General features: G+C 45.5%; 1 protein-coding gene, 1 long non-coding RNA gene and 1 gene segment (V, D, J or C); 2 read left to right on the top strand and 1 right to left on the bottom strand.

The window, feature by feature from the left end:
- Positions 1-1,162: 1,162 nt before the first annotated feature.
- LOC103184764 (2-5A-dependent ribonuclease) lies at positions 1,163-11,860 on the top strand. Of its 2 annotated transcripts, none has more exons than XM_042334896.1 (7): positions 1,163-1,344; positions 4,690-6,331; positions 8,010-8,185; positions 8,491-8,699; positions 8,816-8,945; positions 10,918-11,063; positions 11,535-11,860. In XM_042334896.1, exons 2-7 carry the CDS (start codon positions 4,702-4,704, stop codon positions 11,653-11,655), a joined length of 2,412 nt encoding a protein of 803 aa, XP_042190830.1. In that variant the 5' UTR covers positions 1,163-1,344; positions 4,690-4,701; the 3' UTR covers positions 11,656-11,860. The 2 variants fall into 2 exon arrangements, with proteins under 2 accessions (XP_042190830.1, XP_042190828.1); XM_042334894.1 differs by having other exon boundaries at positions 1,163-1,465.
- On the bottom strand, positions 10,418-21,847 carry LOC103184765. The gene is made up of 3 exons (XR_488563.2): positions 21,778-21,847; positions 18,324-18,418; positions 10,418-10,538 (listed from the first exon to the last, which is right to left on the bottom strand). It is a non-coding gene; the product is annotated as an uncharacterized LOC103184765 (long non-coding RNA).
- Positions 17,820-23,298, top strand: LOC103184767. The segment is given in 4 exon segments: positions 17,820-17,911; positions 18,343-18,638; positions 19,870-19,903; positions 22,594-23,298. Coding segments are annotated over 4 exon segments (705 nt in total).
- Positions 23,299-24,364: the final 1,066 nt, after the last annotated feature.

The raw sequence follows: 24,364 nt of genomic DNA, 5'->3' as shown, positions 1-24,364 counted from the left end.
GAGTGCGCGTTCCATTCCAACAGTCTATCCCCGGGATTTCCACGTGTAGGTGGGATGCCTGGAATCCTCAGCTTGGTTTGGATGCTCTTAAGCAACGGCGATGGGTTTCGGCGCGTGCCAAGGCACCCGGCCGACCGCGCAGAAAACGGATCCAACCTCCGCCACCGCACTCCACGTCCTAACTCAGACCTTCGCTGCTTCACGCCCCAAGTCCCAGGTGGGAAAGCTCACCTCGAACCCGGCTTCGCCGCTGCGCAACACAGATTGGAGGCTGAAGGTAACAATAAACTGCGGGAGACATCGGAACGTCTACTTTGGGGGCGGTCGGGCGGGCGGTGGGCGTGTGGGGGTGGGTGTGGGGGGGAAAATCAGTGGAATCATTTATCAAAACTTTTCATCACTTGCGGGACAACTGCACCTCCTCCAGGAGATGAATACAGAGCAGACGCACATGACTAATATCTTAATTATTTAGGGAAAAAATGGAAAAGGAGAGATAGAGAGAGAGAGAGAGAGAGAGATAGAGAGAGAAGAAAAAGTGAAATGAAAGAAAAGAGCAAAGAAAATGCAGGTATAAAGGAAGCCGAGACACCGCCTCAGCCTCACATTTACTAACGACCTTTATTTTAAAAATAAATTAAATAAATCAAAGCGACTAAAACGCAGCTCACGAGCCCCGAAGCTGAGAAACCCTGAGGAGAAAGAAAGGGTTGGGGGTGGGTGTGGGGGGAGGTGGGGGGGGGGGGGAGGGCTGGAGTTTCCCTCAATATAATATAATAAAATACATAAAAATAATCAGAAAAAAAACAACCAGATTTGGCTTTTCTGTCGCTATTTATAACCCGAGGATTGGCAATGAGTGAGGGAGAAGTTGGTGCTGTTTAGCCCTTTTTGTGAGGGACCAACGGTTTGAAGCGTCTTTTTTTCTCTAAAAACGGACTCACAAACGGCTTTTTTTTTAAAAAAAAAACGGTTTTAACGGACGTGGCCGCGCGCGCGCGCCGGCGGCGGCGGCCGCCATGTCGACGCCATGTCGCGGGGCTCCCGCTCGCCCTCCCTCCCGCCACCTCCGCAAACGGCTTCGTTTCGGTTTCTGATTCATTTATTTTTTTATATATAGATTAATTAATATGTCACGAGAAGCCGGCGGCGGGGAGGGAGGGGAGGGGCGGCTGTGCCGGCGGAGCCCGGGGCGGGCTTTTAAGAGCTGTTTCCTGGGGAAGGAAGGAAGGAGAGAGAGAGGGAGGGAGCGGCCGCCGCCCCCAACGTTAATCTGCTTCATTTTGGTCTAAAAACGGTCGTTTTGACTCGTTTAAAACTCGCAAAAAAAATTTTTATTGAGAGGTTAGTCTATGGTACCGTGTGTGGTATTTTTTTTCTTTTAACCCCCCCCCCCAAAAAAAAAATCACCTCGTTTCCACGCTCTGGGCCCAATTCAAACGACCTTCACAACTGTGTCCCTCAGGTACTTGACGCCTCCTCGCGCTGCCCCTCTCTCTGTCTGTCTCTCTCTGTCTGTCTGTCTGTCTGTGTCTCTGGGGGTGGGGAGGACAGAGCAATTTCTTTCCGTTTCTTCTCTTGATTCCTTGTCGTTTCTTCTCCGTGGTTGTGAGAGGGAGGGAGGGAGGGAGGGAGAGGGAGGGAGGAGTTGCTGCCACTGCGTATTCCAGGCCTTCCTGCCAGGCTTTGTCATGTTATACCAATCCCGACATTTACCCAATTGGCGGCCCGCGGGCCGGTTTCAGACAGACCTCCTCCTTCCCTCCCTCCCTCCCTCTCACTTGGCCCACCCGCTCCCCCCATAACCCGTAAATGTAATGTTTCTGGAAGGGAAACACACAAATATTGCTCATGCGGCCCCACCCAACAAAAATTGGCAATGGGGTTCCCAGCAACTAAAAGCTTGGACCCTCCCTGCTTTCTCACATGAAATGGCCAATTTTTATCCGGCGGTTGTTGACCAGGAGAGAGAAACTGCCTTCTCCTTTACAGTAGTGCAGATAGAGAGAGAGAGATCTTCCTGACGCCCACCTGCACAGGTGCAGGAGCCTCAGTTTTGGGACTAGGAATCGCTTAGCCTGGGGGCTGGCAGTGCAGTGCTGGAGGGAGCACTGTATTTGTCGGAGGTGCTGTCCTTCCGATGAGATGTTAAACCGAGGGCCCGTCTATACCTGCTCGGGTGGATGTTAACGATTCTGTGCGCTATTGGAAAAAGAGAAGAGAGTTTCTATCTCTCGGTGTCCTGACCAACAATCCCCCCCGCCCCCGCCGAATAAAATTGGTCACTCATTCCATAGCTGTTTGTGGGACATTGCTGTGTGCAAACTGGCCGCCGCGTTTTGTTCACAAAATCCGGTCAATCCACTTTACAGTACTTGCTGTAAGGCGCTTTGAGATGTCCTTCCAGCTGATAATTATTTTTATTACTATTCTATGAAGCACTTTTAGAAGGATCAATAATGTCATAAGGCAAATTGCAAAGAATATTATTATTTTATAAAATAAAGATCGTGTGTCTCTTTATCTGAGGTCTGACTAAGTTTAAGAAGAATAAAGAGCAAGTTTTTGCTTTGTATTTAGCGCAGGATGTAGTGAACCTGGAAGTGCTGGAAGGAACAGTACAGGAGAACATAATTCTGTATCTAACCCATACTGTACCTGGCCCTGTAGTGCTGGATGGATAGGGGGAACTTTGCTCTGTATTTAATGAGACAATGAAGAATTGAGTTGAGAGAACTCAGCCACTGTCCCAGTAAGACCCTACGTGTATGCACAAGATGAATGACCAGTTATTCTGAAGGATTTCTGGCTAGGGTACTAGAAGAAATTCCCCTCTTTGGGCAGGGACCTGGGATCTTTGACATCCACTAAAAGCAGACAGAAGGGGCCTCAATTTAATATCACACCCAAAATTCTGGCAGATTTTGGTGTTACAGAGAATCAAGAGTTATTGAGAGGGAATCCAAGTGGCATTAATAGAGGAAATCAAGATTCTTGGTGGTGGTATTTTAACAATGAAAAAGATGTGAGAGTCCCTGTTGAAATCCCAAGAAAGTGTGAGGCCAAGAATGTCACTAGAAGAAGGACTAGGAGTGGAGTCAATGATAAGAATCAGTCGCTGTTGGTGGACTTGTGAGAGGCACGAAGAAACTGTTTCTGAAAACAAAACAAGATTTTCACCCTCTCCCTCCCTAATCAATCGGCAAGGTAGTGATTCAGCCCTTGCACTGTGAGAGGACTGCAACAGTACACGTCATCTAAAGGAAGTTGCTAAATTGAACTGAGTCATCAGAATGAACAAGTTTGTTTAGTAAATGGATGAAGTCATTGGAGTGGAAAAGGAAGAAGTGATAGAGTAGAAAGTCTTTGTGAACCTCCAAGTTGTCGATGAAGAGCTAAAACATGAACTATTAACCATAACCAGTGATTCAGTGATTTAAGAGAAAAAAAAACAAGAATAAGGTTTTGGTGGGAGACAATGTGAAGGTAACATTGTTCAGAAATGCCCTGTGCAAGATCTTATCAAATGATTTGGGAATGTCCAAGGTGGTGACAAAACTGATACCAAATCCTTCACGAGTAATGTTCTGGAGATGCACAACATGGGCAAGATCACTGGTGGAACATCCAGACTGGATACGGGGGATATCTTTCACAAGTAATGGCGGCTGGTGACTTTTTATGACAGTTGAGACACTCTAAACATGGCCACATTGTACTCCTACTAGGAGGTCTGAAATTACCTTTGCCTTCCTGTATTTATGATGCAGCACTGGTATTATACTGCCTTTTTTTTACGATTATACCCATCTCATCTCGAGATCTGAGTTTAAAACCCTTTCGTTTAAGATTACACACAAATATCACTGTCAGTCTCAACCAACCCCATTTTCTAAGTAACATCCCAACTCAAATCCTATAAATTCTTATCTCTGCAGAGATTGTTGCGCAATTCCTCTTTAGGCAATGTGTGAGTTTGCCTAACCAAGCTATCTTATTACCATGGCATGTTTCCTAATGTAGCAATATTAACTAGTGATTAAAATTTATTACAAATCTATTACACTCTCATAGTTTGTTCTCATAATTTATTAATATAACTTAACTAATAAGAAAATACTGTTGGTTAAAGTGATTAGATTAAGTAAGTATGTGACCTGGAAATTCTAGGTGAGCCACCACTGTTCAAAAGTGATCCACAGAAAGGAACTGAGGGTTGGGTATCAAGTACGTGAGTAGATAAGGGTGAAGCTTTGCTATATTACTGTCCCTCTGATATGAGGGAGTAATTTCCTTCATGACATTGGCACCCAGTTTGGCAGAATTCAAAAGAGGCAGGTTGTGCATCAGCAATAGACAGAGTAACCTTTCTGGGCTGATTGGCTTTCTTGCTCTGTACTTTCTTAAGAGAGAAACTAAAACATTGTAGCATTTAGTGTTGAGTTGGGACGTTCTCTTGACGTGAAAGGCATTATACAAATGTAATTTATTGTTGTTGTGTTAGCTGTTCTCAGTGGCGCATTGATAGAGGTGCTGCAATTAGCTTCAGTGACTAGGCAAGGAAGAGGACAACAATGTGCCCACTTTCCTGGTCAGTGTCCCTTGGTTTGGGGATTGGATGAAGACGATATTGGGCTCAGCCTTATTACTATCTTTTAAAATTGAAACTTCCAACTTTTTTTTGAATAGGAAAGTTTAATAATGGTAGAAAATACGGATCGGGAAAATCTTGGCAAAAAACTTCAAGACCTTTGTAATTCTCCCAATCCTGATCTTGATGAAGCAAAAAGATTACTTCAAGAGGGTGCACCAGTGGATTACAATGTGTCTGGGCTCGAAACTCCATTATTATATGCCGTGTCACATGGCTATGAAGATCTTGTTGAATTACTCTTGAGGAGCAAAGCAGATGTCGACTATAAGATGGAGGGCTTTGGCTGGTCGCCTTTGCTAAGTGCTGTAAAATCAAATCATGAGAACATTGTCCATTTATTATTGAAATATGGAGCCAATCCGCAAATCAAGAAACTAAATGGAGCTACACCATTCATTGTTGCTGCCATAGTTGGTAATGTCAAGTTGCTCCAAACCTTTCTCGACCTGGAAGTAGATATCAATGAGGCAGACAGCTTTGGTTTTACCGCATTCATGGAAGCTGCCCAGTATGGTAAAGAGGAGGCTTTACGCTTTCTTTTTAAGAACAAGGCTGAGGTGAACAAACACCGAGAAGTGAATGAGGAAACAAAGACGTTAGGAAAAGGTGGAAAGACAGCTCTGATTGATGCTGTGCGTAAAGGGCATGAAGATATTGTCGTCATCTTGTTGGATGAGATGGAAGCTGAAGTCGATGCCCAGGACAACCTTGGCCGAACTCCATTAATGTATGCCTTGGAGGAGGACAATGAGACAATTGTGACAATTCTGTTGGATCGTGATGCTGATGTTAGCCATGTGGACAAAAACTACGGCACGCCCATATACACTGCATTAAAGAAAGATACAGTGAATACCAGTCTGGTGAAGCTGTTGATGGAACACAGGCCAGACCTAAATGTCTGTGAGGAAGCTGAAAGTACCCCATTGATTCTTGCTGTAAAAAAGAAAAAAAAGGACTTGGTCAAGCTTTTCCTGAAAGACGAAAACATCAACGTCAATGCAAAAAATAATAAGGGAGAAACGGCCCTTCTGGCAGCAGTGGAGGTGGATGACCTAGCGATGGCTAAACTACTGTGTGATAAAGGAGCAGATGTAAACTGCATCAACAAGTCAGGAGACACACCAGCCAGTGTGGCCAGGCGAAAATACAACCTAGATATGCAAACGTTATTGAGGAAATATGAAGATTTGCGGGGAAACAAAGATGTATCACCTAAAAGATGGAAAGTGCGGAGTCAACGTTGGCATGAACAACTGAAGCTTCTGAGGAACGTGCACCCATTGCCCATCGGGAAGCTAAATCTGTCCAGGTTGGAGGCTTATAGAATGAAAGAATTTGTCTACTTGGGTTTCTTGAATGAGGAAACTGAAGTAGCTGTGAAATGCTTCCGGAAGGACAGTGAAGAAGCGCGCAGAGAAATGTGTGTCCTCTTACACCAACAGATCGTCTCGCACAGCCAGTTTGTACGATACATTCATCATGAAACTGACTCACAATGCGAATATATTTGCCTGCAGATTTATGAGTATAACCTGCAGGAATTGGTAGAACAGAATCCCGAGGAAATCAAAGAGAAAGCACCGAATGTAATGAAAGAGTTGATCAAGGCTCTTGAGATTTTGCATGGAGCTAAATTTGCCCATCGGAATTTGCATCCAACTCATGTCCTGAAAGGTGATTTTCATTATATCTTCAAACTTATAGCATTGCCTTCAATTCCATCTAATGCAACACATGTGCTCCACCAGTAGAGGGTCCCATGGAGGGGCAAGGGTGGGCTAGATTAGTCTCTTTTGAGACACGCAAACAGCATAGACTGAGACGTGACATAGCGAGCCCCCAATCCACTTGTTGTGGCTCTCCACTGCACCATCAGGGCTGCCTCACAAGCTCAGATTTTAAAATGAAAACGGGTAAGAGTGAAAAGTGCTATATCAAATGCAAGAATTATTATTATTTATTATTAATTCTCAGCTGCTTTGCTGGACTCCCAACTTTGCGTGAAACCATTCTTTCTGACCATCATCCTAAAGATGTCCCACTAATGTCAAAGCTGTCGCAGGCAAAGCTTTCTGAATGTTTAATGGACAAACTGCAAGAATAGTTGTTGAGGTTTAAAACTCTTACCTGTTTTCATTTTAAAATCTGAGATTGTGAGGCAGTCCTGATGGTGCAGTGGAGAGAGCCACAACATGTGGATTGGGAGCTCGCTATGTCACATCCCAATGTGTGCTGTTTGCTTGTCTCAAAAGAGGCTAATTTGGCCATCCTTATCCCTCTATAGGACCTTCTACTAGTAGAGCACATGTGTTGCAGTAGATGGGGAGTGGTCAGGCTCACACATGAACCGTGGGGAGTACCTTGATTAGTGTAATAAGAAATGAAAATTCTTACATTTTAAGATGATGATCTTCAGATCAAGGGGAAATTTCAAACCAATCTCCATTTCGTCAGCCCCTTCTGGCTGAAAGAATTAAATCAATGAATATTCCCCCCCATTCAGTTTACTCACTCTGCTCTCCAGAACCGGTTCTGTATTTGGGTTCTTTCTGTGATTAAGCATTAAATTGTTTCTGTTTTACCAGTGTTCTCCTGTTCATCTGTATCAATCCTGTTCAGTTAATTCAGTTCAAATCTGTGAGTTGATCAACAGGGTTGAATCTATGTTCTTGGTTCCAGTTCTGCTCTGCTTTGTCTACATTTTAAGTTCCTTAAAATAGTAACCAGAGCCTCCTATTTTTTGTTTTTGTTCAAAGATTCTAGATTGTATCCAAAATTAGATGGAAAAATTCCAGTTACATTTTTTTCTCAAATAATGCAAGAAAATATATAGAAATTGTCTTCAGCTAGAATATCCCAAGGAATTCCCTTGGCAGTAAGCTACCAAATTGATTACTCATAATTATATGTAAAAATTGTTGCTGCATATAAAGAACGAAGAAAGCAAAAGCAAAATACTGTTCGAACGCAGTTGTTTGGAGTATCAACTGATTTAACGCATACGTGTACTTTTTAAGTTGGTTCAATTTTTTTTAACCAAAACTAAAGGGTCATAGCTATGAGGAAGAATCGTTCAAATGCTTCAAGAACAATAACTTGCATTTAAGTAGCGCCCCACAAGCAGAGCTGTGTCCAAGAGCGCTCCGAGACGCCGTCCGGCGTGAAGGACGCTATATAAATGCAAGTTGTTGTTGTACACAATTCATTGTCAGCTCCAATTTGTTGCCTCTAAAAATAATACATTACGGTATTTGCAATTTCTCTTCAATTTATTTTTAAAAAGTCGATTGCCTATACGTCCAATAACCCAACTGTGATAAACAGGATGAACCATATTGTTATGGTTTTACAGATGTTGGAGAGCGGATTTGTCTGGCGGATTTTGACTCGAGTGTCCATTTCGATGAGAATAAGAATGTGGTGTTAGAATCAGAAGGTACTTGGGAGGCCTCTGAGGTCTTGCAGAAGATGAAAGAATCACCCCCTGTGACATTTACTGAAGATGAGCTTTTTAGGGCAGATTTACAGGTTTGTTTTGCGCAACTCTAAAGTATGTCACCAGTCTTCACTTTTGTTGTTGTTGTGAAAGGTACATTTAGTGCCAAGGTGATGGGAAACATAACCTGTTTGCATTTACTGTGCACAACTAAAGCAGTTCCTTCCCCAATCTTATCCCCTTGATGCAGTTCCTCACTCATTGTTACAGTTCCATTGGTCGTATCTCTTCTCTTTGGTAGCTTGTTCAACTGTGCCGCAAACGTGTAAGAATTGCCAGCCTGAAGCACATATAATAACCATACATTTGTACACAAGTGCTTTTCTTCTTCCTCCAGGCATTGGGACGGCTTTTACACTATATGGTGACTGGAGGAAAGGATGCCTACAGCAGCCCAGCAGACGTAGCCTGTAATAGGCCATCTTTGGAGGAGGAGCTACTTTCTGCAGAGGCCAGACATCTGATCGAGTGGCTGTTGGCACCAGCAGCAGAACGAGCTACCATCAGTGATGTCAAACAGCACCCATTCCTCTGGAAACCAGCAGAGTAAGTCAGCCTGGGGAGGGTGGATGGTGAGGGGTCGGTAAGGGGAGGAATAGTGTCCTTTGAACTATATATTGCTGACATTGTCTAAAGTAATGGTATTTTGTTTGTTACTCCAGAAAGATCGGGTTTCTCCACAAAGTGGCTAATGAGGAGGATGTACGAACTCGCAAAGAAGACACTCCCATCACCTTGTGTCTCAATGACAAGGTGGATGAACAAAAGACCTTCTATACTTGGACAGAAAAGGTCTGTTTTTCATAATTCGGTTTTCTTTGATCAGATGATATCGCTCAATGGGATGATATGTGTGTCCGAGCTGTGGCAATGCTCTCATGTATTTCATGCTGAGTTGTGTTGCCCAACAAGGAAGCTCGAAGGAAGTTCCACCTTGTGAGAGCTGAAACCTGTGCTTGTTCAATATCAAGTGAGCAACTGATGATTGTCCTCCAGTGGGGGTGGTAAACATGGGACCTCCTTGGAGCTGAACTGGCTCCAAGATGACATGCTTAGCAACGGAATGTTGGAATCAAGTCAATCCTCTGATGGTCTTAGTCCGGTTCCTGAGCCAGGCTGGTCTGTAGTACTCCAATGTACTGCTGATTACAGAACAGCCCAGCCTGGCTGAGAATTCCACATGTGCCACCTACACAGGGAAATATCCCTGTGTATGGAATGCACGGTCTCTCCCTGGTGGGACTCATCCTGTTTACCTAATTGGAGAGATGGGAGGTGCAAGGGTGTGGAGCAAACTAGAGATGAGAATCTGCTGAGAGTCTGGCAAAGACTGGGGGATGGGTGTGTGGGGTTTGGTGAGAATGTGGATGAGTTGAAGTTAATGGATTGTGGAGCTCGGGATCAGTAAGGAGAGCGTTAGAAAAGTCCGGGCTGAAAGCGACGAAAGTGTGGATAAGGGTTTTGGTGGTGTTTCGAGTGAGGTAACGGAGGAGGCAATGTGGTTGAGGGAAAGAAAAGCAGTCTTGGTCTAAGCAGGGACTGAGTGGACTCCATGAGAGGCTAGCTACTGTGCACACTGGAAAGCACTGCCTAATGGGCTGAATGGCCTTTCACAATTTGTTCCTGTCTTATGAAGTTAGTCTTCAGCTACTCTTGATCTAGGTGGGGAGGGAGAGGAGAGCCGGCTGTGTGGATTGGGGTTAGATCAAGGTACAAGCTAGCGTGAGCCAAGGAGGTTGACATTGGCATTGGCAGAGATCAGGAAACACTATTGGGTTCAAAGGTATAGCAGGTGGAATTAACCACTCTGTTGAAGACTGTTGAAAAAGTGTGGCTGGAAAAAGCTTATTCTGTTAGCCGAAATGTTATATTAGGAGCCCATGAACAGAGGAACCAAAGTCACTTGTGTATTATGTTTTAAAGCACATTTACTTAATAGGCAGAAAAGTTGCATTAATTCAGTAACATAGTTACAATAGACAGGGTTACAACAAACAAAATTTGCTGTTATGCTGACTTATCACAATGTTACTGTAATGACCATATCCGAGTTCATAAGCAGTAGGTGAATATCTCTTGCATGGCAGGAACAGCCAGTAGTACAGCTGGTAGCGGAATTAATTCTCTGATCCTGGGAAGCGGCCAGTGGGAGTAGTAACCGCTGTGTTGAGCTGGTAATAACGGGCATCAAAGTTGAATGTCTAGCTGTTGTGTTCCAGCTGTGTTCTTGTATCGTTGCAGTTCTTCTTCTTTTGCTTTTTTCCTTTTCCGATGTTGCTGGAACCTTGGAATGGTCGAGTGTCTCGAGCCGTAGTTTTCTGATAGTTTTCTGGTTGGTTTAAACAAGCTGGGAGTGTCCTTTAGTTTGGCATCCATGAGCTGATTCTGATTAAAACAATGCAGTTACATCAATAACTAATGAGAGCTGCGATAAACACATTGCTTCTGAACCAATTGAACTCTTCAAAGCACACATATCTTCATTTTTGCATAACATTTTATGTAAAGTTACACCAACTACCCCTAACATATGTTACGCTAAGACAAACTCTACAGCCGTCCAACTCAATAGAAATGGAAGGTGGAGAACAATGTCCTTTTCTGGTTCTGTGTGTTCGTATCTAATGCACGCACGCCTATTTGGTTAGGTCTGGTGAAGATTCTGTGGGTGGTCTATGGGGGAGATTGGACTTGGATTGCAGTAGAAGCATAGAAATCTAGAGCAGTGACTCAAACTTAACATCTCTTTTTCCTTTCCCCTCAGATTGATGAAGAAGTTCTGAATTGCATGATCATGGGAGCACAAAAGAAACCGCAGAAGAACTCAAAGACAAAGTTCAAAAACACACCCTGCGATCTGCTGAGGCTCATACGAAACCTGACAGAGCATTTGGGAGAGAAGTCCAAAGAGTATGTGACTGATGCCAGTTTGTACCACTTCCTGTACTCATACAATACTCAACTCGGCCAAGCGCAGATTAGGCCTCAATGAGATTCAGTCAGACAGAGAAATTACAGCACAGAAAGAGGCCATTTGACCCTTGGAGCCAGCCCTCCGAGACACTTTCCCATGTGAAGAGTGCTGTATAAATGCATATAAGTTGTTGGAGCTGAGTTATCTGCCTAATCCCATATTGTTGTATCTTTTATAGCACCTTATAGAATCGTGGAACATCACTGCACAGACACAGGTCATTCACTCATCCACTCAGCGAGATCCCACAAGCAGTCATGAAATGAGTGACCAATTTATCTGGGGGATTGCTGGCCAGGACATCAGGAGAAAGTCCCCTTCTCTTTTCCAATAGTGTCAAAGGATTTTTAATAGGGCCTAAGGAAGGAAGAACATATTGGGCTTAATATGTTTTTTTTCTTCTTTAGGATACAGGAGAAAGTTGGAACGCCAGAAGAATATTTCTTGGGGATGTTTCCTGACTTCACCTTGTGGGTCTACAATGCCTTGAGGTCCACTGAATGGGAGAGACGCTTTCTGAAAGACTAGAGGCCAGCTCCTATCAAGAGTGCCTTGGGACATCCTCCTGACGTGAAAGGCGCTATATAAATGCGGTTTGTTATTGAAGGGCAATTTGCGTGTGATGAGCAGAGCTGGGTGCCAAGCAACAATGGGACAACAGCAAGAGAATAGCGGGGTGGGGGGGGAGGGAGCGAGGGGCAAATGACGGAGAGGATCAGGAGACTGCGCAAAACAAGAAGAGTGAAAGGTAGCCAAGGAGGGGTCTGAGACCAGGGCATTGAACTGATTTAAGAAATGTCTCGATGCTGTAATGGACAGACGGTGGGGTTAGGATTCTGAAAGAATGAGATGTAATCTGACCCTCGCCTGTAATCTGACCCTTGTCTGTAAGTGATTTGTAGTGTTTTGCTGTGGATCTGAGGCCTGAAATTCTACCTAGCCTCAGCCTGTTTCGGAAGTCAAGATTTTTAAGACAAAATGTTCTCAGGCTGACAATGGGTGAAAATGTGGAGTCTTGTTCTCCAGGATAATGTAATTATCCCTCATGATGCTTTCCTTCAGTCCGTATATTTTATATAATGGAGTCAATGGGTGGCGGGTAGATTTATTTTTGTAATTCAGCTGATATGAGGCGTTTTTAAAATCAATCAATAGATTTTAATTTAATCAGGGAAGAGGGGAAATTGCCCTCCCTGAAATTCCCGATATTTGATTCTGCCATTACTATGTTTACCTGTAACTGGGCAGCGAAACCTGCAGTTGTTTGCGGGAGACCACTCTAACGATGGAAGCACTGAAACCTTCATTGCTTTCAGTACATGAGATCACAGGTGTGCAGGGGGAGAGTTTAGCACAGGCACCAAGAAGTATTTCTTTACACAGAAGAAATTCAACAGGTGGAATCTGAGTTAACAGGAAGGCTGTTTGTGGCCAGGATATTGTGATATCTATCCACACTTTGGTCTCTCTCGGATGACCATAGTGAGACCAAGAACTGCTGAGGAATCTCATTGATATCAGAGGCGCTTTGGGTAGTCACTAGATGTGTATCAGATGCACTGGAGAAGGAACGGGCTGGATTCCGTTCTTTTGAGGACTGGGGGAATCACAGGTTGTGGCTTTGTTTGAGAAAGTTGTAAGGCTCGGGGAAACCTACCTAAATGTATTCTTTGGGGTGGGGCTGAGGAGGAAGGGCTGGCACTGGAGGTGAGGGGCTGGCACAGGGGGTGAATGGGAAGGGCTGGCACTGTGGGGGAGAGGAAGGGGGTGGCACTGGTGGTGAGGGAAGCATTTTGAGACATCTCCATGACATGATAAAGCACAATGTCAAATGCATAGTTACATTGTGTGCTTCGTGTTTTAGATATTCTATTAGCAGCACAGAATATACAGCACAGAAACAGGACATTCGGCTCAACTGGTCTATGCCGGTGTTTATGCTCCACATGAGCCGCCTCCTGCCCTTTCTCAACTAAGCCTATCAACATAACCTTCTATTCCTTTCTCCCTCATGTACCTATCTATCTTTCCCTTAAATACGTGTATGCTATTTGTCTCAACAACTCCTTGTGGCATGTTCCACATTCCCACTACTCTCTGTGTGAAGACATTTCTTCCGACTTCCCTATTTGATCTATTTGTGACTATTTTATGTTGATGACCCCTGGTTTTGGTCTCTCCCACAAGTGAAAACATCTTCCCTATGTCTGCCCTATCCAAACCTTTCATAATTTTAAAGACCTCCATTAGGTCATCCCTTATCCTCTTTTCAATAGAGAAGAGTCCAACCATTTTCAGCCTTTCCTGATAGTTATAACCTCTCAGTTCTGGGATCGTCCTTGTGAATCTCCTTTGTACCCTCTCCAGTGCCTCTACATCCCTTCTGTAATGTGGGGATCAGAACTGCACACAATATTCTAAGTGTGGTCTAACCAAGGTTATACAGAAATTTACCATAACTGCCCTGCTTTTCATTTCTATCCCTCTAGAGATGAACCCCAATGCCTGGTTTGCCTTTTTTATGGCCTTATTAACCTATGTTTAGTGAATTGTGTATGTGTAACCCTGGAACCTTCACTCCTCTACTCCATTTAGGTTTTTATTTTCCAGGATGTATGTGACTTCCTTATTCCTTCTACCAAAATGTACCACCTTACACTTTTCTACATTAAAATGCATTTGTCATTTAAATGCCCATTCAGCAAGTTTATTAATGTCTCGCTATAATTTGTTGCAGTCCTCCTGTATTAACTAATCCTGCAATTTGGTGTCATTTGCAGATTTTTAAATTGTACTGCTGATTCCCGAGTCCAAATCATTAATGTATATTGTGAACAATACCACTTCTTGTGGAATACCAATGCCCACTCCCTGCCAGTCTGAGTAGCTACCTTTTACCCTTATTTTCTGTTTTGTAGCCAGCTTACTCTCCATTCTGCTATTTTTCCCCTGACTCCACACAGTCTGACTTTATGGTACCTTATCATACGCCTTTTGGAAAACTAAATATACTTTATCTTCGAATGCCTTTTGGAAATCTAAATGCATTACATCTATTCTTATACATTTTGTTAAATAAACCTACTTCTGGTGTGATTTTGCCTGAGTCAATACCATGAACTTACAGCTTGTTGAAAGAGAGCAATTCTCCTCATCTCCTGAGGCCACTGTACACAGCTCAGACATTATACATAGGGCACAGCCTGGACACAGCTCAACACTGGGCACAGCTTGGGCACTGGCTCAGCTCAGACCCTGGGCACTTCTAATAGACTCATTCCTCTGAGCATTGACATTGTGATCACAAACTAGCCTGTTCTTGTCCACACCTGGTTTCCCGCAGGAGGCATTGGCTGGTGATGAGGAGCAGGAAGCTGCTGCTGATTCACTCCTCAATGTGGGTATACTGAAGCCACCCGAACATCACAAGGGTGAGATCAACCAACAGTGACATGGGACTTCCTGACGTGTGTGTGGCTCAGTACATCTACCCAGCAAGTGAGATCCAGAGATCCATCTCACGCCAGTCACATTAAGGTGATTTTGTGCCATGTGCCTCCCAATGCAGATTGAATGTGACAACAATGTAAAGGCTCGCACATCAGGGGACAGCAAAGCGAATTCAGAACAATAGACACTAATCTCTTGGGAAGTATTTCTTCCACCCCATCAACCTTGCACACTCGTAGACAGGTACAGAATGTACTGGAAGCTTTCTCAGCGAATATTTTGTTTGATCCTCAACGAGAATCCTTAACCTGAAGCCTCACAGCTAGTCTGATCCCTCTGAGTGCTTGTTACCAGTCTTTGACCTCTGGCTCTTGGTTCTCACGTCCTGTGAACTCGCTCTGTGTCTTGATATATTTCATTCAATTTCTTGGTTCAGGTGAGTGAGTAGTAAACATATGGAACAGGCTCCCCAGGGAGACGGTGAAAGCAGAAAGTGTTGATTTGTTCAAGAACAAATTAGATAGCTTTCTGTTAGAAAACAATATATAGTTTGGGACATAACATGTCGTGCGACTGCCAGGATGTTGGAAGGTGAACTGGATGAACCGTGGTCTTCTTTCGCCAGCAGACTCTTATGTTCTCAGTCCCAGTAATTTGTTTGATTATAAACGTGATTGTCCCAAATGACACGGTTTCATTCCTCCCAGTTCCCAGTGTCCCTCTGCTGTATTCTCCCCACTTTGCTGTACAGGCACTGCTCATCCAAAGGATGGCGCCTCCACAGATGTACCTCTCCCCCAGCACTACACTGCAGTGTCTACTTTGGAAATGTAAGTTCCGAGTCCTGACGTGAGTAAATACACTGAGCTACACAGGTCGCTGGTTGGCTGTTAGCTGGGCTGGTGTTCGGGTTATTTCTATCAACTTCCAGGTCCCCACATTGAGGAAGCATCAGTCTGGCTCAGTCACTTGTCTCGGAGTCAGAGGTTGGGGGTTCAAGCCCCATCTAAGGGAATTTGAACTCACATTCTAGGCTGATGCTCCAGTGTAAAACTGGGGGAGCACTGCCTTGTCAGAGATACCTTCCTTTGAATGAGATGTTAAACCAAGGTCACGTCTGCCCATTCAGGTAGATGTTAAAGATCCCATGGCACTATTGGAAAAAGGAAGGGAGTTTCTCTCTCCTGGTGTCCTGGCCAACAATCCCCCCAGATAAAATCAGTCACTCACTTCATGACTGATTGTGGAAGATTGCTGTGCACAAATTAGCTGCGCATTCGTCCATAAAATACAGTCACTCCACTTTACAGTAAGTTCCGATGTGAAAGGCGCCATATGAAATGTAAGGATTATTATTACCACTCTACTCTCATTCGCTCTGCCCCACCATCAGTTGTTAACCTTTAGTCACCCTCCGGAACTTGCTCTCAAACTCCCTTTGTCTCGTGCCTTCAAAATCCTCTTCGACTACCTTCAACAGCTTCAAACCCACCGAAACCTTACCACAGTCTACAAGTGGCTCTGGCCGGGTGGTCAATAAATGAGGTGGGGAGGAACGGGGAAGAAACAAGGGAGGGAATAGGAGGAGTCAAATTGTGATTGATTGATAGCCTGGAGCCAGCTATCAATCACCTCCGAGTTGCCACTTCCTTTCCTCTGCTGGGCAGGAAGGAAAGAAGTAAAGGAACTTCGGTTGCCCTCAGACACTGCTTAAAGTCCAACAAAACAGCCAGCCCTGATGTATCCAGCTTAAGCAACTTGCACTTTAAAAATATAATGTATATATTATATATTAAATAAGAAACCCCTATAACTAAATAAATAACATTTTATATAATTACATTGCATAAATTATTAATATTGTCAGTAACTACATCAAAGTTGTTTTCCACACTACCCCTATACTCACAGCACTGAGGGTAGCGTTCAGCCCTTACAGTTCTCACCTGCTGTTGTTGCGATACTTGGGACCGTTATTAATAGGTTCCAGCAGTGAGACTGAAATCCCCCACACAGAAAATAACTCAGAAACTCACAGAGCGGAAAGACACAGACAGCAACACAGGAAGCCAGCACTGCAGGTGCACATCTGTAAATAACTGCACAGCCAGCTGGCCGGAGGCAAGAGTTGAGGGGGAGAGACCGAGAGTGAGACAGACTGAGGGTAAGAAGGCAAGGATGGAGGGCGAGAGATAGAGGGGTAGAAGTGAGAGGCCAAGCATGAGAGAGTGAGTGATCCAAAGGCGAGGGGGAGACTGAGGGGAAGAAACTGAGACCAGTATCCACTCCATTGTCCACAGTAGTCACTGTTTAGTACAGCTCGGGGACATGAGGAACAAGTTTAGAAGCAACAGCAGAGTCCTGAAATTCCCCCCAGTCTTAGCCTGGGAGACCATTTTGCCTTTACTAGGGTAAGATTGTGGAGAATTGTCACATTGTCTGAATTGAGAGCTGGGTTCTTAAAACTAAACCTCCTTCCAGATCAAGACTGGATTTCAGGATTTTCCTAAGACTGGGCGGAATTTCAGGACATGTCTGATTACCTGGAGGGGAATTAATGACAGGGACAGGGTTACCGGGGAGGGTGGTCAAAGCCAGGATACAGGAAATCATCTAAGAAGCTGCCCGATGGGGGGGAATTCTGGAATTCTGTCATGTAGTCTCTCCCTGTCTCTTGACCGATAACCTCCCAAATGTGTAGATGGGATGCATGGAATTCTCAGTTTGGTTTGGATCTCTTAAGCATGGTGATGAGTTTCCACGTGTGTCAGACAGCCGGCTGACCAAAGGCAAACAAAAAAAAACTTGGTGCCTGTTTGTGGGCCTTTGCTGTGCACCAAAAGCCATCACTCACAAAAACACAGTCACTACAACACTACTTTATCTTGTAAAGTAAGCTTTATCCTGTGACGTGCTTTCAGCCGTCCTCCTGCTGTGAAATCCGATACCAAACGCAAGGAGTATTATTAATTGTAATAATGACCATGTGTGTGATTATCGCCCCTATACAATGAGCTCAGATTGAATCTCACACTGGCCCCTTGTTTGGTACATCAATGGGAATGGGAGAGAATCCAGGAGACAAAGCAAGAGGAGAAGGGGAGAGGAGGGAAAGAGAAGAATGGAGAAGAGGGTGAAGAGGAGGGTGAGAGGAGAGGATGGGTGGAGCCCAGTCCCTGTGTCTGGGGATACGCTGCCATTTGCATACAGCCCTGAGCCTGGCTGCAAGTATAAAGCAGTGGCTGAGGGAACGGCAGATTAACAGTGAGAGCTGACGTGGTCACCATGCTGTCCTCTACCCACCTGCTCCTGCCTGTAGTGTTCTGGCTCGCTGGTAACCGCTCTCTCTCCCCCGCTTCACATGCGCTCTCAGTGCAGAATTAGCTGAGTAACCGTGCCTCTTTGCCTCTTTCTCTTTGACCGTGCCTTCAGCTCCCCTCTCGACTCTCTTCCTCCTCCTCGCTCCCTCCCTTCCCTCCCCTCACCCTGACCATTTCCCCCTCCTCTCTCCCTCCCTTCCCTCCCCTCACCCTGACCATTTCCCCCCTGCTCGGGTCATGACCCAACTGTGCAGCGCCTTGGGACGTCCTCCTGACGTGAAAGGCGCTCTATAAGTGGAATCTTGTTGTTGTTGTTGTTGTTGTAACCACAACCTCTAGAGACTGTGTGTCTTTGCTGGTGGGAATGAAGTGTGTAAGGATCAGGGTTTGTGATTTTACAGGAAGATTTTGCTGTTAGTTTATCACCTGCTTTTCTTCCCCACAGGTGTCAGCGGTGAGCTTGTAATGACACAGACGCCCTCAATGCTGCCAGTGACTGTCGGTCAAACGGCCACCATCACCTGTAAAGCGAGTAGCAGCATCAGCAACTACCTTGGCTGGTATCAACAGAAAGCCGGGGAGCGTCCCAAACTTCTCATTTACAGTGCAACAACTCTCTATACGGGCACCCCCGCCCGGTTCAGTGGTCACCAATCCTCCACTACTTTCACAATGACCATCACTGGCGTGCAACCTGAGGATTTTGCTGACTACTATTGTATGGGGTACCAGAGCTCTAGCGACACAGTGATACACAGCCCTACAAAAACCTCACTCATTCATAGGCTCACAAACACTCACACTCACAGACTCACACATAGACTCGTATTCATTCACACTCAACAATTGTACGCACTCACACACTCAAACACATACGCACACACATTGGCACACTCAAACACGTTCACGCACTGACATTCACACACTTATATTCTCATTCACACACACACACACACACACACAAAGACACAGCCATCACACAGTCACTATACAGGTACAGGCAGAAACAGCCCAAGCTGCTGGTTGTCACTGGACACGTTGTAGATTAATTTCACCAGTTTCGAATTTTTTAGTAAAACAGTTATTTAATACAGAATGTTACACAGTTACATCCTACACACTTCACCAAGTGCTTTGTGTAGTTCCAGCCTCAGAGATCCCAACCTCCCCTCATGAGCCTGTATTGTTACTCGCTCCTCCACTGGAGCTAACTGCTCAGTTGTCTTCTCTCACTGCCTACACTGTTTCATGTTGTTGCTGTTCAAATTGTGAACATACGGAGGGGAAGAATTGTGAAAGTCTGTCTGTTTGAGTTTAGCAGCCAGTTTTATTTGAACAAACTGGGGAACAAACAGCTTTCAAATACAGACTGGATTCTCCATCACTGCTCCACATTACAGATTACAACAACAACTTGCAGAGCTGGGTATTAAAATGTGATTAAAGATGGATAAAGAGGGGATGAGGTGGAGGGATTGAGGCAGGGAGATCGAGAAGTTAGTTTTAGCAGTGGCTAAAATAAAGAATTCTGAGGCTGAGACCAGGTGAAATTTCATGCATTGCTAATGCTCCTGCGACGGGAACTATCTACATTAAGAGGCTTGAGCACTTTTATACACTTTAATGGACAATATTTTTGCCAGATATGAAATTGATGGATTTTTGAGAATGTTTGGATTCACTTAATGTTTGTTTGTGGGACGCTGCTGTGCACCAATTGGCTGCTGCGTTCACTTACACAGTCACTACACTCTACAATATATCTTATTAAGCTCTGTGAGACGCCCTCCCCATGTGAAAGGCGAGATATCAGGTGCACGGTTTATTATTTTATTATTAAATAAATCCTAGTGAGCAGGCTGTGTGTTTCCCCAATGCAGTGTGTGTGGGGAAGAGGGGAGGGGGGGCAGTCAGTGGGGGAGGAGGAGGCTGAGATATTGTACGGGCGGATCATTGTAATGTAACACTGTGGAACACGTTTGGTAAAGGAACAGAATTGGTTCTGAGTGAGTACATGGTGGAAACCTTTTCTTTTAAGCCTTTAAACCCTGAAGCAAAGCAAAACTCCCTAACCCAGCAGAATGTTTATATCAAGGATCTTACTCATCTAACAATAATAATAATCCCGGCATTTCATATGGTATTTATTGCATAATTGTAACATCTCATAGCAGTTCACAGGATTTGCACTGTGCACTGCAAAGTGCAGTGACTGAATTTGTTAGGCAAACAAGGCAGCCAATTTGTGCACGTCCCACAAACAGCCATGAAGTGAGTGACCAATTTTATTCAGACTATTGTCAGCCAGGAATCGGGAGAGAGAAACTCCCTTCTCTTTTCCAATAGTGCCGAGGGATATTTAAAAATGTTAAATGGAAGAAAGCACGTCTGACAATGCTGCACTCCCCCAGCACTGCACTGGGCTGTGAGCTTCAGAGGGATGACAGGACTAGCTTGGTAATATCAGAGATGAGAGGGCATAACAGGTGGGGGCAGAGAAGGTTATTAGGTGGCGGTGAAAATCGGACAGAGGTTTTCAAACTGATGAGTTTCACAGAGTAAATAAACAGTATTTCCACTGATCACCATCAAGTAGACAGTAATTGAGGATTATAACCAGAAGTTTTACACAGATAAATTTAGATGGTGGAACAAATGGCCATAATGGCTTAACGAAAAAATATTTTGAAGGGTTGTATGGAAAGAGCAGACAAGTAGAGAGCTCCAGTGGAGAGTGAGCACCAGCCCAGACGGAATGCATTGCCTGAAAGGGTTTTGGAAGCTGATTCGATAACAACTTTTAAGAGAGAAGTAGAGTATTATTTGGGGAGGACAAGTTTGCTGGGCTATGGGGAGGGCGCAGGGGAGTGGGATTGATTTGGATAGCTCTATTGAAAGAGCGGACAGGATGGTCCGAATGGCTTCCTTTCCTTCTGTGCTCTATGATTCTATGAGACAATGGGGAGAGTGCAGGGAAATGGGGTTAAAGAGTGGAGATCTCCAGATGATTGCAAGTAAATCTGGGGATTAGCTGCATTGTCAGAGTTGCGGTCCTTCAAATGGGACATTAAACTGAGCTCCTGTTCAGGTGGAGGTTAAAGAACTCAAGGCACAAGGGAGTTTCTCTCTCCCAATGTCCTGGCCAACAATCCCCCACATGAAATCATGGCTGTTTGGTGGGACACCGCTATGCACAAATTGGTTGCGGTGATCACGCACAATGTCAGCACTTTACAGTCAATCCATGAAGCGCGTTGAGACGATGTCCCGACGTGAATCAATTGTAAGGCTCGTTGTTACCGTGTCTCCGGCTGTTTGTTAATCAGGTGTTTGCGGTCCATGGATTTAAGGTTTAATTTATAACCAAGGGAATAATATATATTTAATTAGTAGATTATATAATTATTTATTTATATTTTAACAATAATTTATATTTAAATGTTGGGCAGAATACTTGCCGTGGGGGTCTGTCAGAGCGGGATGAGGTGCCGGGGGACCAGAGCTGATTGTGGGGGTGGCAACATGGGAATTGTGGGCACATGGGGAGGAAGGGGATCAGAGGGGAAGAGCAGGCGATAGGGATCCCAGAGGCTCACTGTACAATGTGGGTGGAATGGGCTGTGCTGTGTGGGGGCATTTGAGTGGTTAAACCTCGCCTGGGCTCCCAGTCTTCACAGTCACTTCAGCCTCACAGTGTTAAAGGGTCGCCTCTGCCCCAATGGTTTAACAGTCTGTGACACAAACTAAATGGAGACTTTCTGCGGAGCGTCGACAAGGTTTTTAAATGTTAAGCAATAGCGTCAGTCACTATCCCGAGAGCCCGGGCGGGAAAGTTATTTACAGAGGGGGGAAAGACACATTATACGGTAGAGGCGCTCACCTTTAAATGGCCCAAATCCCTCAGGAACGAGTACTGACTGCGATCACGAGCTGGTCCCAGCCTGGGCTGCCCTCACATACATGTAGAGTTCGTGGCAATTTCTCAACCTCCCGTCACACGGAGAGTCACACACCATCATCTCACTGATACACTCCAACTCACACTGACACAGTCACACACAAACAGTCACAGCACAAACACACGCACACAATCATGCACAACCACACGTGGACACAGACTCGGTGCAGCAGCTGCCCAACAGGTGAAGATGTCAGTCAGTGAGTGGCTGTGGCTGTCACTCACACACACAGTCACTCTCTGACTATTCACAATGTGACAGCAATTGACGTCCTGTGTTGTGATTGGTTGTTTCTGTGTTTAAGCGGATACTAATCTGTCAGTCACTGCTGTGTGTGTGTGTCACTGCGGTGTGTGTCAGTCACTGCTGTGTGTGTCAGTCACTGCTGTGTGTGTTTCACTGCTGTGTGTGTCTGTCACTGCTGTCACTGTGCTGTGTGTGTGTGTGTGTGTGTCACTGCTGTGTGTCTGTCACTGTGCTGTGTGTGTCACTGTGCTGTGCGTCACTGCTGTGTGTGTGTGTCACTGCTGTGTGTGTGTGTCACTGCTGTGTGTGTGTCGCTGTGCGTCACTGCTGTGTATGTGTGTCCGTCAAGATCTGTGGGAACATGTATGTGAGTAATTGTGTGAGCGCACATGGCTGTGTTCGTCAGTGTGTTAGTGTCACTGCTGTGTGTGTGTGTGACTATTGACCTATCGGTGTCTGATGTGAATCGAACGTGTTGCTGTGTCCCACAGACAGAGACGTGGCTAAGCCGGTGTTGACTTTACTGCCGCCCTCGACTGAGGAGATATCTAAGGGCACGGCCACGCTGCTCTGCCTGGCCAACCACTTCTTCCCCAACACTCTGCAGTTGGTTTGGCAGAAGGACATGGTGACGGTGACCGACGGAGTCAAGACCAGCGGCTCAGTGACGGGCTCGGACCACAGTTACAGTGTGAGCAGCACCTTAACCCTGCCCGCACAGGTCTGGGCCTCGGACGCCCGCTTCTCCTGTGTCGTCACACACGAAAGCCTCACGGGCCCCCTCACACAGACCATCAGGGCAACCGAGTGCGTGTAGTGACTGTCAATGTCACAGACACCAGCCGGAAGATACAGGGAGAATGAGGCGGGGGTGGCTACAGTCATCCCCGTCTCTCTGACGTGTTCAAATCCCCCCCCCCACCCCACGCACCCACACACATATAGTCTGTAAGCGCTCTTAGATGCTACCCTGCATGAGGGCGCTATGTAAATGCAAGTTGTTATTGTTGAGTAACTGAAGCCCAGAGCGAGCACATCAGCCCTACTGCTGCCCCGCTCACACTCCCCCTGTGCTGGCTTCAGGCCTCTCTCGCAGGCAGCTCGGCTCAGACTCTCAGTTGCTCATTGTATGCCTTTCCCTCTCTGTAAACACCCGGTCGCGTTGAGAAAATAAAATAAAAAAACTTTCAATCGTCGGCAGTGGCTGCTGTTCATTCATGTTTGAGGCTCGGTCAGGGTTGGGGGGGTCACAGCGGAGTCTGACATCTTCATTTTTAAACAGTGCTATTGGAAAAGAGAAGGGAATTTCTCTCTCCCCGGGGCTTGGCTGACAATCCCCCAGATACAATTGATCACTCACCTTACGGCTGTTTGTGGGACGCTGCTATGTGTAAATATGGCTGTCACGTTTCACCGACAAAATACACAGTGACTCCACTTTACAGTATATCTTGTTAAGCGCTTTGAGACCACATTCCGAATGATAAGACGCTATAATTGGTCACTCACCTCACGGATATTTGTGGACGTTGTTGGGTGCAAATTGGCTGCTGCATTTGTTCACAAACACAGTTATTGCACTTCACAGTATATCTTGTGAAGCGCTTTGAGACTTCTTGACGATATAATGCTCTCTATCAAATGTAAGGATTATTGTAAATTATGGGGGAGAGAAGAGGTGAGAATAAACTGTGAGGCACAGGTGATATCTCTACCCGTCTCTGGCTTCCCTGAGGGAAACTGCAGCAATTTCAGCCCAAACACACAAAGCCTTGGACGTCAGATTTTTATTAATTCCACTTTCGCCCATTTTACAACAATTTCCAACAAGAACCAACATCAGAGGCAACTGTACCCAGTGCGGCTCAGTTTAGCTCCCGCCCCGACCACGCCACAGGCAGGACTGAGGCTTTGGGATGTCAGGTTTGTGCTATCCAGACAATTATACCCCCGCCCGGCTAAAAGCCTCCAGGTAGTGCTGGTAACTGTACTCCCAGCCCCATCCTCACCGCTCTCTCCCCCCTTCTCTCTTCATGCACCCACCCTCACTATCTCCTCACCCTTACTGTCTCCCCTACCCCCCTCACTTTCCCTTCATTCCCCCTCACTCTTTCTCCCCCACCATCACTCTTCCCTAACCCACCCTCCCCCTCTCCCACTCCACCGTCACTCACCCCCACCCTTGCTCTCTCTCCCACCACCCTTGCTCTCCCCCCAATCCCCCATCACTCTCTCCACCCCCCACCCTTGCTCTCCCTAACT

Source organism: Callorhinchus milii, unplaced genomic scaffold, assembly GCF_018977255.1.
Source record: "Callorhinchus milii isolate IMCB2004 unplaced genomic scaffold, IMCB_Cmil_1.0 Scaffold5, whole genome shotgun sequence".
Lineage (NCBI taxonomy): Eukaryota > Metazoa > Chordata > Chondrichthyes > Chimaeriformes > Callorhinchidae > Callorhinchus > Callorhinchus milii.
This window is presented reverse-complemented; position numbering and strand designations above follow the sequence as displayed.